Source organism: Balaenoptera physalus, assembly GCF_965194825.1.
Source record: "Balaenoptera physalus genome assembly, chromosome: 5".
Classification (NCBI taxonomy): Eukaryota; Metazoa; Chordata; class Mammalia; order Artiodactyla; family Balaenopteridae; genus Balaenoptera; species Balaenoptera physalus.
In genome coordinates this window covers 63,037,268-63,054,465 of record NC_138884.1, presented here as the reverse complement: position 1 = coordinate 63,054,465, position 17,198 = coordinate 63,037,268, and the positions used below count along the sequence as shown (strand labels likewise).

The following is a 17,198-nucleotide window of genomic DNA, read 5'->3' as shown; positions in this document are numbered from 1 at the left end:
AGCACTTTTACTCATATTTGGCTCCATAACCTAAGCTTGTAATATTGTGTGACCTCCAGCATACAGTTGCCATTCACAGCATTGTTTTTCATAAACTTCATACTGATTTTTTTTCCTATTTCTGATCATTCTTTCTGCCAATTTAGCTCCCATTTCTGGCCTTGACTCCATAATCAGATTTGACAGTCAGTCTTATTTTCCAAGCAACAAATATAAGTTCCCCTTTCATTGTTCAAATAGCAAGCAAAAAAAAATAGATATTTCTAAGATCGCTAAGGTGTGGATTAAGATATTACAAATAGAGAAACACATAATTACAAATGACTACTCCTTTCTACTAAATTCTTCATATATATATGTAAGTTCACCAGAAATGAGGTAACAGATTCTATCGTACAGAAGTATTTAAACCAAGCTAGATGTATACTTTTTGTTTGGACTATAAAAGACATTGCATTAACAACTTTGTTGTATCATAATACTCCTATACTACAGAATGAGTTTCTAGAAAGTTTGTTATATTAAACAATATAATATCTTATCATCAAACATGTCAATGACTTTTTTTTAACATCTTTATTGAGTATAATTGCTTTACAATGGTGTGTTAGTTTCTGCTTTATAACAAAGTGAATCAGTTATACATATACATATGTTCCCATATCTCTTCCCTCTTTCAATGACTTTTAATATTTGTTAGTGCTCTAAGAAGCATTTAATCTCTTTATGTTCAAGTGTGTCTTTGGAATTTCTTCAGAACAATCATCATGCAATTGTTCAACAAATATTTGAATACCTGATATGGGCCAGGCACCATTCTAGGCACTGAGGATAAAGAAGTGAACAAAACAAAGATTCTGCTCTAATGAAGTTATACTCTAGTGATGGAAGGTAAAAAATAAAAACAAATGTTTATGAGTAACACTAAAAAGAATAAATAATCAAATAAGTAAATAAATATATCAGTTATGAGACACTGGCACATGCTTTGCAGGGAATTTAAGTAGGGTGATATGACAGAGGTGACTACTCTAGATTGGGTAAGAGTCTGGGAACATCCTTTTGTGGGGTGATTCCTAAATTGAATGACAAGCAGGCATCAGCCCATCAGTGGTCAGAGAAAGGGCATCCCAGGCTTAGAGAACAAATACAAAGTCCTCAAGGCGGGAATAAATTTAACGTGTTCAATATTCGGAAAGAAAGCTGGCATGGTTGGAGCTTAGCGAACAAGGACCCGAGTGAGAAGCAACAAAGTAAGAGAATAAAACAAGGATCCGATAATTGAGGGCTTTATAAACCAGGTTAGGTGGAAGAAGAAAAAAGAAATAGAGTAGGAGATAAAGGAAGAAAAGGACTAAATAGATGGAAGAAGGCAAGGGGAAAAGAGAAGAAAAAAGGAAGACAGGCTAGCAAATATTCTGAGCAATAAAATATTGCTGCTGTCAGAAGGCATAAAATCTTGATGCGGTAAACTTTTAATGTAACAAAATGAAAAACAAGACAATCCACAGAATTTTGAGAGAGGCTAAAGCATACTGACCTGGGCTACTAGGCTCCCTTGACAGGACGTTCATAGGAGAGTGAATGACCACAGCATGGGCTCGTCTAGATGTCTGAAAGGGAGAAAGCAAGAAATCAGCCAAAAACACTAATCTTAAATCAAGTTACTAGAACTACAAGATTTTGATTAAAATGGATGTATTTGTTTCTGGGAGGTTATAGTACAGAAAAGAGGTTGGGGTCAAACTCTGATGACAGGTCCAAAAAGAAGAAATAGATACAGGGTTCTGTATTCATAAAGAGCAAGGGACACAAATAAATACTCTAGATAGAGGTCCAGTAGAAAAAGAAACCAGTTCAGGTCAGGGGACAAAAGAAGTGATTTTCTGAGAAGGCGGATGATGATTATTCCCAGACCAAGATGGGCTATGTTGGGGGGGTGTGCTTCCACTGCACACTCCACAGGCTGCACTTCACGGCATCCCAGGCAGTCGCCATCCTATAGCCCAAGCTTCGTTGTGGGCTGGCTTCTCAGTTACTCTGCAACTCATGGGTCTTTTTGTGAAAGGAAGAGGTGTAGATTATTTTTCTTACTACCTCTATTCCTGAACAGACTACTCCTAGAAATTATACTTTATAGTCATAATTTACATGCACATAACTACCAATCTTAAATATAATAAAATTAGACTCATATTATCAAGTCAGAGCCATAGTGGACATGTGATCATTAATATCCAGTAATGTACACTATTAAACAGAGGGATCACTTTAGTAAATTAAAAGTGAACACTATGTAACAGAAGAGATTTGATTAAGAGCTTGCTTATTCTCTGTATTTACTACACAGGCTACTGTTGAAATAATTGTTAGCATCACAAAACCTATTGCCTTCATTGAGATGAGATTTATTGTTCAACTCTGGCAATATATGAAAATACCCACTTTTACCATTTATTATTTTTATCTGCTAATTATCTTTGGAATTGTGCTATGCATCTCTCCTCTCTGGTTAGGTAGCTTGGTGCCTTAGAAAGGCTACTTGGTTAAGAATCAAAAGACCTGCATACTGTGCACGTTTGTGGTACTTTTTTGACAGTGGAAGAAACAGCAATTTCCGTGAAGGCAGAAACAATGTCTGTTTTATTAACACTAATTTCTCAGTGCCCAGAAAGGACATGAACTATAGAAGCTGCACAATAAGTATTTGTCGTATGAATAAATGAAAGGAGGAAGTCACTGAACCTTCTGTACCTCAGATTTCTCATTGAAACGTGGCAGTGATATATCTGTCCTGCCTAACTTGGTGCGTAATTAGAAGTTCCTGGAAAAGTATAACTCATAAGCAAGAAATTTATTTTTTATTATAAGCAGTGCTAAAATTCAAATTCGATTCTCTTAATCCAAAGAATCTACTTGACAACGGTTCTCTGTAAACCTTTTAATTGATTTTCAGGTTAGATGAACAACAACATAAAAAGCAGAGATAACATTTTGAAAGGACTAACTTATAACCCATTGTTGTTTCTGCTTCATCATTTATGTTATTGGAACAGAGAAAAGATACAGATAATTTCAAGGGTACATAATCCAACAGTCAGATGTACAATACTTGGCATTGTTATGTGTTTTTGTACTTCTATTTGAATAAAGAGATGTCTGGTGTTCTGGTAATTGAGCTAAAATAAAATAATGAAGTCACGGTGACAATACCTGGTTCAGGATTTCCTCATCTTCAGGTTCCTCTGCTTAATGTCCCTGCCCCTTAATCCATACAGACTGACATTGCTCTGCGCCTGGATGACCTTCCTCTCCCTTGAATGAAAGAACCCATTTATTTAACAAAAGCCAATGGAATACCTACTGGGTGACTGACATGGGATAGAAAAATTAGTAAGTTCAACACAGTTGAGTGGGAGAAACAGACACAGACACTATTCACACTACAGTGTGATAAGAATTAAACTAGAGCCCCTTGCTATTTTCCTTCCTACTCAGAGGAAGGAAACTTTGCCTCCAGAACTTTGCCTCCGGTGACTTAGGAAATTGAAAGCAATCACATAGGAAAGCATAGCCTACCTTTTTTCCACTTCAACTTGTTGCATAACTAGAGAGTTTCAACTGCTTTTCTTTAGAATATTCAAGTAATGGAAAATAAAAACAAAATGAAAACAATGACAGAAATCTCCTCCCAACTACCTTCAGATTTGAGGAATGCAGCTAGGTGAAACTGTTCATCATCAAGGTAATAATGTTCACATTGACTCTATTTTGGCTGTGTAATAGAGGTGCTAACTTTTTCAGTGCTTGGCCCTGACAACTTTCTGGCTCAGTCGTGGGGTTAGCTGCCTAAGACCCTGCACAGTGCAGTAGCAAATCTCAGGAGACTGAGAGCTTATGGTTTACTAAATTTAATTTGACACTATTCAGGATAAACTAAGGTCAATCACTAAAAACATATCATCAGGCAATTTAGAGCCATCACCCATTCAACAGACCTACTGGATTTTCCAGGTAACAATTGGTTAGATTAACCAACAACCTGGTTCTAGTAAAATCTGCATTAATATCTGGCCTAACAGATAAATAGTTATAGATAAATATATAATTTATAGATAAATAGTGTTCTAACTATTTAACTAATCTAAAAAGACAACTCTTCTAAATCTTGGGATGGTTCCTTTCTTCAATCCTTGTAGTAGCTTCTCTGCTTTAGTAAAGAAAAGAGTCTTGTTATCTTAAGTATTTTTTTGTCCCTGTAGTTTTTGTTTTGGCTAGATAGTAAATGGTATAATCATTTTATTATTAATGAGTTATTCAAGTTCTAAGGGTCTCATTCTACTAAGAAAGACAAATTTATTATAACTTTGTTTCCCTGCATGATAAGGCTACCGTTAGTTGTCCAAGATTAAATTAACCAAAGAACTCTTGCACAATGGAAATTCACTGTTAATACATTATCACAAAATTTGTGATCTTTGACTATTTATCAGAGTGGGGTGAGTATTAACAATAAAGGAAAACAAGACAAATGCAAAACTCACTTTATGAAGAAAATTTAAATAACAATAACGGGCAAATAGTAATACTTAAGTTGTATTTTGAATGCTAAAATCATATTTAGCAAAATAGAATTTTTTAAAACACAAAGCATTCACTCTCTATTGTTTTTAAAATGTACGCCATCATGCTTCATATTTATTAAATTATTTATTCCAAGCAACATGATCACCTGGAAACACATGTCATAGACACATAGAGATTTAGCTATATTTTAAGGATTTAATTCCTAGGTAAAAGGAGATATACTGGTGTTTTTAAGGTTGAACCTAAATTAAATTAGCTCATATTTACTCAGTCCAGCACTGAAGAACCAAAGAATCTTCACTGCCCCTAAAGAGGTTTTGAATTTTTGTCTTTTAGGCCCTCGCCTTATGTCTAATAATTTTGTATTTTACTCTTAAAATAAAAATAATCACCCATTAATCCTTGAATAAAGTCTTTTAAAGTTGCTCTATTAAGGTATCCATTTTAAGGAGGGTAAAAGAAGGAGGAGAGAAAAATTACTATTCTAGAAGAATTAGTCGTAACCAAAGCAGAAGCCAGGAATGATCACAGGGAAACATTTCTGAGGATAATTTAATGACATTACTAAAACTGTGGGACTCCATATACCACCTAGATGATTAGGAAAGGAGTTATTAACTAAGCCATTGTCTGAAGCCCACTCAATCACTGGTCCCTTTGAAAAATGATTGGTCCTCCTCTTCTAAAGATGGGGTTTTAAAATTTAAGAGAAGCTCCAAGCAGCAGAGCCAAAAGATAAAAAGGACACAGACCTTGAATGAGTCTAGATTTCTCTTCATAGGTAAAAGAGTGAGGTAAGATATCAAATCTTTGCTTTCATAATTTTAAGAACACAAATCAGTCAACTCTGCAGGATAAACTACCAAAGTCACCCTAAATGCTTGTGTAGGTCAATGGTTTGAACTAGGGCAGGAGTTTTCAAATCTGGAGGACAAGAAATAATATATTTCCACGGGTTAGACTATAAATCAGTATTACAGTTTAATTTTATAAACTATTTCCTTGAATTAGAAAAATTTTGACTCTGTCGCCTAGTTTTAATATATTTTAATGTTATTAGGCTTTTAAATCGACACTACCTGGTACTGAACTGTTATTGTCAGACCTTTATTGTGGTATTCTTATCACTACATTAAATAGACAATAAAATTGTTTGCATAATAAAGACCTAGTTCATTGACCTCAGTCATGGGCCTCCCATGGTCCAAAGGACCCACTACCTACAATGTAGAACAGCACAGGGAATGAGGCCATCTTGTTCATAAATTCATTCAACTACATCACATGCCACCAAATGAGTTATTTGGCGCAAGCTAAAAGGAAAAGCAAACAATTTTGGTTTTTATAAAATGCTGCTCTGAGAAAAAGAATGAGTTCTGTTACAGATATTTATAAATGTCCCTTTTTTATTTTAAATCCTAATATATAAGTAAATACTGTAAAATTCAGCCAACTACCCTTCTGATTGAACAATACCAGCTAATTTATTGTCATCATGATTTTTACATAGAAAATCTTTTTTAAAGCTAAGTTTCACAACGTATTTTCTAGATATTTCATCTGAAAATGAAAACTATAATTCTTCTTGGGATACTGGGAGCTACAATGTCAGCCCCAGTAAGTGATGTCATGGTACAATTGAAATCATTGTGTGAAACCCATAACAAGTCTTCTTTTACCATTTCTGTTTTTTGGGTTTTTGTTTAGCTTATTCCACAGCGCGTTATGTCTGCAAGCAACAGCAATGAGATTAGTTTAAATACTTAAAACAATGTCCCCCAGTTTTTTTATTTCTTTGTTTTATAGAAACCCAGTGGGGAAGAGATAAAAAGCTTTCTGTTGATTTATCTTGCAATTCTACCCACTAGCTCTTTATATCCAAATGCATTTCCAATGTTTATGTTTGTTTTGTATACCAAGTTATTTCTAGAATATTACTTTGCCTCCCTTGTTTGCTTGCAAATTCTTTAAAAGCAGAGACAGATTCTTGTATACCTTTTTGTTCTAATAACACCTGATATGGTGTAAATAGGTATTTAAGAGCATAAAATGACTAACTAAACCACTGGAATGGGCTAAAGTTGTGCAATCTCATATACAGCAAGGAAGAGGTAGTTAAATCCTAAACTCTAATCACTGTCATTTATTATAAGCTTAGTAAGAAAACATCTCACCTTTAACAGGAAATTATGATCAGCTAGCTCTGACTTGTGCTATATTTGTAGTAAACGTTCTTAATAGTTTTAGCATGTGTAGTAATCTTGTTTTCATATTATCTTTCCTTCTCTAGCTACTTCTGAATCTTAATAATGCTCAGCTTCAGCCACTACAGCTTCAGGTACCCCTACCTCAATAATTATTTCAAGAATACATTTCTACCACTCATTTCTTGTGGTACTTGGTACGAGAACAAAATGTTTTCTGATTCCATTTCTAAAATCTTAATTTTTAAAGTTATGAATTTGTCCTTTGTATGCTAAATACCATTTGTTTGAAGACTAAAGTAAAAACTATAATCGGGTGAACATTTATTTATTGAGAACTTGTTATATGCCAGGCACAAACTCTCATAACTATGAGATATTTAAATTAACCATTTTACACAAAGTCATACTCAGCTAAGTGGTAAAAAAACAAAACAAAACAAAACAAAATTTGAAACCAGTCTGGCAACTGCAAAAACTGTAGCCTTTATCCACCCCATTCTGCCCCATATGTCATATTATGAACACTGGGGATTTAGCATTGTTCCTGCTGCTTGCATGGCTCACAATGTGCCAGGATCTGCCCTTTCTTATAATGGAGCAATGGAAATATAGAAATTGTTTACATTTTGTCTCCTTCTTGCTCAGGACTGATTTTAAATTCTTTTTGAAATGAAAGAGAAATGCTTCGTTTCTTTTGTGTCTTCCCAGGGTCCATTTAATTCATGGATTCCTCCTTTCCCTGGGATTCTACAACAGCAGCAGCAGGCTCAAATTCCAGGACTCTCCTGATTCTCTTATCAACTCTCGACCGGTTTGCTGGACTGGTCCCAAATCAGATACCCTTCCCAGGACGGGTCAGTTTTGCCCAAGAAACCCAGGCAGGACAGCGGGACCCCTCACAGCCTCAAACACCACCGCAGACCCAACAGGGCCCTAATAACGTAAGTCGGGCCTCTTCCATCTTGTTACTCAGAAAAGAGATAATGCACATGGAATGTGAAAAAGAATATGAACCAGCTTTGAAATAAGACAGGAGTTATTGAGCAAGAATTCTTTCTCATAATATGTTTTTACCATCACTGGAAGTAATTCCTTATCTTTCTGATTTCTGACATAAAAAATGCTATTTAAGTCAGCAGTCTAGGATCACGGTCACAAATCAAAAGTGTTAAAACATGTCTTGGAAAGGATAACTAGGGAAATTTCATCTTTAAAAAAAGGGCAATTTGCATTAATGATGGTACACACAATAGATGACCTTTTGTTGTCATAGAAGTCTGCTAATACAAATTATACATTTATATGGTTAGGTCTAAAGAAAACAGCTCTGGAATTTTAAATTAAAAAGTCAAGTGTAACTTTTTTATAATTCCTTTTTTGACAGGTTATGCCCTCTGTGTTCTCCTTCAAAATGCCTCACTAGCAAGGACAGGTAAATGAAAGGAATACCATCACTCCTATATAGAGATGGCTGTATACCCTGTCCATTGAATGCTTTCTTCTATATTTGTAGCTCTGATTCCTATAGCAGGGCTACAAATACACACAGTGCTATCACAATCTAGATACCACCACTGCTGGGCTGGTAACAGTTTGTTAATATTAGGCTCACTTAAGAGCTCCAAAAGAAAGACCAGCTGAGACTCTTCAGGACCCCTGAGTTTCCAGGACATTACTGTGTTGGGAATTAAAGAGCTCACTAAGCCTTAGGTTGTGTCCTCTCTGCACCTAGAATGCTGGCATTTGGTAACAACTCTGGAGAGATACCATGGGCTGACTTTGTCCAACCCTAAATTTTGGTTCAGAGAAAGATGCATTAATCTGATAAAATACCATATGATATAGAGAGAGTTTTTCTGAGTTATGCTCAAAATATTTCCAGGTTGTTGTATATTTTCAGTTTAACTCCAATATTACAGTCAAATGGTGGTGATTTCCATTAAATAACAGAATCTTTAAAAAATGAACGCAAACTAGTAGAATCGTTAAAGTAATATAGAAAACCCTCTTAATGTTTGGCTAGTTAATTTTATAATATCCTGGGCTCAAAGAAACAGGGATATGGATAAATTATATTATTCACCAGCAGAATATTGACCATTTTGTAAAACATTACACCACTTGGCTTTAGTGTAATCATAATTATGTAATTTTGTCCACCCCTAAACAAAAGTTACCTCTAGACATTATCTCATTCTATGCCACAGCATTTAGAGAGTTAGATACCTGACAAGTGGAATTACTTCATTTTAAGGATCAAGAAACTAAGTCTATGAGATTAAGTTCCCAATCCTAATGAAAATAAATAGCTGAGTTAGAATATAATTCTTCACCCTTCCTTTAACCACCTAACCAGTGGCTCTCCAACCTGGCTTTGCATTAGAATCTCTGGTGATGATTTTGAAAATTACAAATGCCCCGACCCTGCCCCACACCTAATGAATCAAAACCCCATGAGTAGATCAAAACTGATTATCTGTTAAAATGTTCAGTTAGTGTTTTTGATTCTTAGCCAGGGTGAAGAACCACTGTACAAAATATACCTCTTCTCAAACCACAGTTATCACTTTTTTTAGCTCTTATATCCAATAAGGTCTCATTTAATTATACAAGGAAAGAAAATAGCACACAAAACCCCATGTATGTACAATGATCCTCATTTTCGATAAACACATATGCATATACAGACATAAGTGCAAGCCAATACATGATAATGTGGGTGGTGAAATTGCAGGTGATTTTATTTGTTCCTTGTCTATTTCTGGATTTTTTAAGTATTCTACAATACTTATGGACTGTTTTAATAAAATGGTAATTATTAAAGGAAATACGTTCCTGAGAATTCATTCATGATGGTAGAATTTCTAATACCATGTTCTGCAGAATATACAGTCTCAAAAAACTGTATGGAAAATGCTGCACAGGCTGTCTTCTTAGATATTTGCAAAGTAATTTATACATAAAGTCCAAGGTGCCCTTTTTAAAAAGCCTGTTATTAGTTGAAGTCACTACTTCCTAATGTGTCTGACCAAGCAACCTTGAAACAAAGTCCAGTGTCACTTGCAATACAAGTTTACTCTAAAGTTTGGGAAGGACTGCTTTATGTGTTCTTTCGTTCATAAAATTGCTAAATACAAATCAGCTTTAATATAATATTGATATTAGAGGGTTGTTTTTTTTTTAAGTCTTGCACTAAAGGAAGTTCTTCTGTACTTTTCTGTTTACAAATAGATGCCTCTGTACTACCCAGTTTACGTGCTCCTACCCTGGGAACAGCCTCAGCAAACAGTCGCACAGTCACCTCCGCAAACCGGACAGCTGCTGTTTGAGGAGCAGGTACCACAAGTGTTTGATTTTAGTTTGACTAGTTCCACCTGAGAATAAAGAAGATAAGGTAAATTTTCAGAGAAGAGAATATCTGATTACACTTAGTGCAAAAACTCAACAGCTTGAACTGGTGGTCATAAAAGGATACAGTGCTTTCTTTTAACATGTCACTAATTTGGAAATATACTCCAAGGCTGAATTTTGAAAGAATAAAGTCAGTGAATGGACTTCAGTCGAATCAGAGGCCAAAATCTGAATCATATTGGAAAATGAAGTTTTCTAACTTTTAAAAATCTACCAGCATCCCTTTTCTCATATACATGTGGTTATTATTTTTTTAGATAGCTACCATGATAAAAGGCACTTATGATCACCAGATCTTGAGGTAAAATTAGGTAACATTATTTTGAGTTTTGTGGACCTGCAATAAATTGGTAGAATTCTAATATAAATTCAGGTGTCTCATATATAACTAGATTTTAATTAGAATGGAAATTAGTTTTTTTTTAATTTATCATCACTTAAAACTTGCCTAACCAATTACAGAAAACTGAAAATTATGCTTTAAATAACTGGTAGTAGTACTTCCAACGAAGTCACATTAATTTAAAGAGAAAGGGAGAGTTTTAACCTAGAAATCATATGGTGGTAAAAGGATGCTTGGTAATTTAACAATAATTTTTACCACCTAGAACATATAAACTTTCAAAAAATTCTTTACTATAGTATAAGATAGATATACATATATATATATTTCAGTAATCATTTACCACTACATTATGACAAAAATCATCAGAGCAAACCTAATGCATTTTTCTAAATTCTGACAGATGCCATTCTATACTGAATTTGGATATATTCCACAACAAGCAGAACCTGTAAGTAAATGTATACCTTTCACTAAAAAAAAAAAAAAAAAAAAAAAAAAGAACTAACTTTTGAAACTACTTGCTTCACAAACTATTAAATCTATCAGAGCCCTTTAGCCAAAAACCACCAGGAACACACCCTTAGTTGGACAAAATTGGATTTATCCACTCATTGTAACAGGGGAGAACACACCATGGAGAACTGTGGGGTGTCTTAACAGGAAGGTATTGGAATGCCTTCTTACAGGGTCTGGCCTTGTGTCAGGTGAGTTTGGGGAGAGTTAAAGGAATGATGGTTCACCTTGGATTGGGTGTTCTCAAGTAGTGGGGGTAGTTCTGTGATTGGGTAACTTTCCAATTCTTACCTAGAAGGTAAGAACAATGGAGAGAGGCAAAGGCTGTGACTGGTAAAGAAACAGGAATTATTCAGATTAGCCAGGACCTAAGGATGCCTGGTATTTCATGCCTTGCACAGGGACCTTGCTTTGGACAAGATTACAAAGTGGTGTTGTTTTGATTGTACTTCATCATGTTCAGAGGCGACCTTGTCTGATGTTGGTGTTCTGTAGGATTGTTAATGTACAACAGGAGAACACGAAGGTCCATAATAGAATGTCAGGACAGCTCCTGAAAACACTGCAGCAGAGCTATTGTGTCAGTCCATTTTCTCAGCGTCAGGAGCTGCTTTTCTCTTTCTCAAATCTAAATTATTTTGTTCGTCTTTAAGAAACTAATTGAAGAAGTTGGGAAGGGTTTAACTGCCTTGGGTGCAAAACAACATATTTTATCGATTAATAATTTAGACTTTTTTAAACTTGGCAATTTTTCAGGTTATGCCGAGAGGCCAGCAGCAGCCAGCCTTTGATCCCTTCCTAGGCACAGCTCCTGAAATTGCTGTGATGGTAAGTTTCCTTACCACACTCTGCTAGCTACTGTAAATCAGCAACTGACAACCTACAGGTCCCTGCAGTACTGTTCATTTTAATGAAAATGTTATTATTCCACACAATTATTACTCCTTCCCCCTGTAATCTTTTTCCAAGCAAGATTCAATTCACTCAGTTCATCAAATATTTATTGAGGGTTACTATATGCCAGATACTCTCCTTGGGTACACTCATTTAAAGTCAGGTATTACGACACATCCATGTTTGCTAGCATATATTCAGTCTTTCTAAAGGATAGATTATAATCTAGAAAATTAATAAAGGTATTTACTTCTCAAATAAAATCCTTGCTTTGCATCTCAATACTATTACTTTATATTCTTCCCAATTTTGACCTTGCCCTTGAACCTGTAACCCCTTTTTTTTTGTCACCCTTATAGCCAGCAGGAGGAGTGTCACCATATTTACAAAAAGAAATGATAAATTTTAAGCACGCCAATGCAGGAATTTTCATTCCTTCAACTTCACAAAAACCCAGCACAACAAATTTTTTTACTTCTCCTATGGACCCAACTATTACCCCAGAACTCATGGAGAAGAAGGTAGAGTAATCAAAGATTCATTTTATGTAAGAAATTGATGTCTAATAGAAAGTATAAAGTTAGTGCTTAATTTATAGGACTTAGTCATGGAAATAATGACGGTTAAGATATAGTAGAATATATGGTCTTAACCTTGAATAGGAAGACCAATAATTGCTTACGGATAATCAATTAATCAGAATATAATTTAATTTTGATTTAATAACAGCTTCTTATGCATATCCTTTTTTCACTAGGCCAAGACCAGTAGCCTAAAGGAACCATAAGATGTTGTCCTAATCATTCAGAGTTTGGGGTAGGTATTTGCCAAGAGGCATGCCTTAAGTACCATAACATGTTGTAAATTAAAAGAAAAAAATTGTAAGGAGAACTAATGAAAAGGTGTACAACAAAATTTAAAAAAACAAGTTAGTGCTTATACATTCCTACAAAGCTAATAATAATTAAGAGACTTTAGCAATTTTTTAAAAATCAAAATAAATTTTTGAGGATCATGTCTGCCTATGCCATAAACTTGGCATAAACTCTGAAAACACAAATAGTAAATATACTAGGTCCATGTAAAAGACATTGTACAGATACTATATACAAAGTCAGTTCTCCCAAATCACCACTTCACTTTGCAAGCTAAAAGTTGTAATAATGCCAATACATCTGTATTCGTTTGGAATGAAATAAAGTCTCAAAGTGATAAAAAATTTGTACAATCACATGGAAATTTAAAATTCCATGATTTTTATATTAAATATAACTTTAATTAATTACCGGTCCTAATGGGCTTGTTTGGCTATGAGGGTAGTGGGTGTTTGATAGAAGGGCAGGTTGGGATGACTCCAAGAAGTAAAAAATACACACTAAAAAGCAAACCAAAAAAAAAAAATTAAAAAAAAAAAAAAAAGCAAACAATTTGGCCTGAAATGGAAAAGTAAAAGGCAAAGATTTTTGACGTATTTGACGTATTTGTATTTGTACATATTTGTATACGTATTTGTATGTATATGTGTATTGATGTGTGTGAAACTATGTGTATGAAAAGGAAAATGAATGAATGAGTGAATGGATGAGTAAATAAATGAATGAACATGTATTAGGTGGTTTCAAGCAAATTTGGTTAATATTTTACTTTAAAGTTGATCACAATTCCTAGAATCATATCTTTTTCCAGCACTTAGTAATGTTATGACTCTGGAATATGTTACTTACCCTATAGAATAGTAACCCAATAATCACCTATTCTACCTTCATCTTATACATTTTCCTTTTTTCCCCTAAATTGGTGAGTTGAAAGTAATTCTGAGTAATTGACAGACCTCTTAATGTTGGACATGACATGGGGAGTCAAACAACGGGATATCTGTTAAAACGCACGTTCGGCACTTTGGAACATGGTAATTCATGCTGAATGTTTAGAAAACATTCTGGAACATAGCAAGTATTCCACTTCTCTTTTTAAGGAGGAGGAGAAAGGGGATGGTCAGAGACTAAAGAAGAGAAATGAGCACAACATAGCTCTTCTATTTGAAGGTACAGTGAAGAGAAGCAGAACTCGGGGAAAACCACAAAGCTCAAAGCATCATGCTATAATCGTCAAGAACTTGGCAGTATTAGGGGTTACAATAATAAATGCTTTGAAAATTACACAAGTTATATAAACACAATATTAACATATAAAAGCATAAAATAGATAAGTTCTACATAAATAAAATAATGCAAAGATAAACACTGAGAAGTTCTTTCAAGAATAAATATTTTGATAAAAACATTAATATTAAGCTAAGCATGCCAAATTTATTTTTTTATTCTAGACAATATTAAAAGGACCTTATTACTCTGGATGGTTTTCAAAAATCCAGTTTAGTGACTCAGCTTAAAAAATTTCTGCATCTCAGACTGTTCAGGATCCAATCTGTTTCAGGAAGATGTTAAGTCTTGGTAAGGTATTCTTGAGCAACAACTATGTTTGAAAACATGAATACTATAATCACTATCAACGAAATATTCTATATTTTCAAACTACTTTATAGAGGAGCTTTAAACTCTATCATTTTTGTTACTAAGGTTAGGAAGACAAGAGTGTACAGTTAATGGAAACATCGCCAGGACACATGCAAAGAACTATGTTTTATGTGTCTGTTTGTTTTAACCCTGGTATCCAAATCTCTCCAACCCAGGCCAGTGTAAGAAAGGCAAAGCAGAAAAAGCAGTTCAATTTTGAACAGATCTAACCAGAAAAGCTTTATGTAGAATAATTTCTCTAGAATCAGCATTTCTTATAGTTGATAATCCACACTTTAGCCTCAAAACTTTCCCTACCAACCTTCTCCACTGGCTGCTTCCTATCTAAATATATTATAACAGCATTAGTTCAAGACTGACGTACAGAACCCATACGTGTTCTCACCTCCAATACTGCCTACACAACCAATCCATCATCATAGTCTCGTCATACTTTTAAATGTATAGTTTAAGTTTGATGAGTTTGATTTACATATACATATGTGCATACATATGCATATATATGTGTATACTTTGTAACCATCACCCCTATCAAGATGCAGAACATTTCCACCACTCCACCTTCCTTCTCTTTTCTGGTCAATCTAGTCTCCCCATTCTCATGCCAAGCTACCACTTTCAAAAATAAAATTTATATCACCATGTATTAATTTTGCTTGTTCTGGAACTTTATATAAATTAAATCATACACTATGTATTCTTTTGTTTGTTTTGTTTTGTATGTTCAAATTGGTTTTTTTTTTTAGTATAGTTTTTAGCACTTGTTATCATTGGTGGATTTGTTTTTTTGGTTTGGTTTCTCTCTCCTTTCTTTCTTTTTTTTTAATTTAAAAAAATTTTTTTATTACTTTATACACTTTGTATTCTTTTGTGGCAGCTTCTTTCACTCAGTATAATGCTTTTGTGATTCATTCACGTTACTGCTTAAATTGTATGTTACATTATATGAATATACTCCAGTTTATTTATTCTCCTATTGAAGAACATTTGGGTTGGGTTGTCCTTATTTACCATTAGGAATAACGATGCTATGAACATTCTTGGACAAGTCCTTTTGTAAACATATGTTTTCATTTCTCTTGAGCAAATACCACAAAGTGGATATAAATCATAGGGTAAGTTTATTATAAGTAACTGCTAAGTAGTTTCCAGTGTGGCTGTAACATTTTATACTCTGGTCAGCAATGTGTCACAATTCTAGTTCCTGCACCTTCTGGCCAACATTTAGAATTGTATTTTTAAATCATTTCCATGTGTTCCTCTTCTATCAAACATCCCTTCAAAATTAACCTTCACAAAGTTTGACCTCTACCCTCTCTTCTCTCTCTCAGAAACCACTGCATGAACATTTCTATTGTTGTGACTTTCATAAACATATATAATTTATCCCTGACTCCTAAATCTGTTCCTCAACCTAATATATTAAATAGTTCAGTCTATATCTACTCTAATATATTACATATTTTGTAGCTTTAATTTGCATTTGCCTGATGACTAATAATATGTTGTTTTTCTATGCTTACTGACAATTAGTATATCTTTATTTTTGAATCAATTTTTCAATCATATTCTTATGATTGATTTGTAAGAGCTTTTTATGTATTCTGGATCACATACTTGGCCCAATAAATGTTATTGTGAATACTTTTTCCAGTCTGTAGCTTGTCTTTTCATTCATTTCTTAGCATGGTTTTTGAGGATTGGAATTTTTTTTTTTTTTTTTGGTGCAGTTACATTTGTCAGTTTTTTGAAGGTTAGTGTCTCGTGTCCTAATAAAGAAGTCTTCACCTACCCCAAAGTAATGAATATATTATCCTATGTTTTCTTACAGAATTTTTAATGGTTTAGCTTTTACATTTAAATCTGTAGCCATTGATTTTTGTATAGAGTGTGAAGATAGGGGTCAAGGATAATTCTTTCCATAAAGATACCTAATCATTCCAGGATAATTTGTTTAAAAGGTTATACTTTCCTTACTGACTTGCCTTTGTATCTTTATTGAAAATCAATGGACTTTATGTATCTGCATCTATTTTTGACAATTTTATTCCATTTAACTGCTTTTCTGTCTTTGCATCAATACTAAACAGTCTTGATTACTATAACTTTATGTCTTTCACATTTCCAAATAAATTTAGAGGTGGATTGTCAATTTCTACCCTGCTAAGTTTTAATGGATAGTGTTGAATCTCAAGATCAAACAGGAAATACTTGGCATCTTAACCATATTGAGTATTCCAGTTCATGAACATGGCATATACTTATTCAGGCAATAATAAGAAAGAATTTTTTGGCTTTACAATGCTTATATAAAAAGAGAAGAAATGTTTAGAATCAATGATCTAAGCCAGGGGTTGGCAAATTACAGGCTGAGGGTCAAATCTGGCCCATGTCTGTTTTTTTTGTAAATAAAGTGGTATTAGAAAACAGCCATATCCATTCTTTGACATATTATCTATGGCTGCTTTCACCCTACAATGTATGAGTTGGGTAGTTGCAAGAGACTGTATGGATCACAAAGCCAAAAATATTTACTATCTGGCCCTTTCAAAAAAAAAGGCCAGATAGTAAATTTATATTTTATATAAATATTTATATTTATCTCTGAAACATTCTGTGGTTCTCAGTATAGAGGTCTTGCAATATTTGTTAATTATTTTTCTAAATATTTTTATGTTTTTAAATTTTATTTTCTATTTTTAG

The 17,198-nt window shown here is 34.0% G+C and overlaps 1 protein-coding gene across 1 annotated transcript; it reads left to right on the top strand.

Annotated features, from left to right (window-relative positions):
- The first annotated feature begins 6,316 nt into the window (after nt 1-6,316).
- ODAM (odontogenic, ameloblast associated) lies at nt 6,317-17,192 on the top strand. Its single transcript, XM_082464017.1, is given in 8 exon segments — nt 6,317-7,578; nt 7,581-7,735; nt 8,179-8,214; nt 8,218-8,226; nt 10,026-10,130; nt 10,952-10,999; nt 11,821-11,892; nt 12,318-17,192. Coding segments are annotated over 8 exon segments (711 nt in total). The 5' UTR covers nt 6,317-7,463; the 3' UTR covers nt 12,489-17,192.
- Nucleotides 17,193-17,198: the final 6 nt, after the last annotated feature.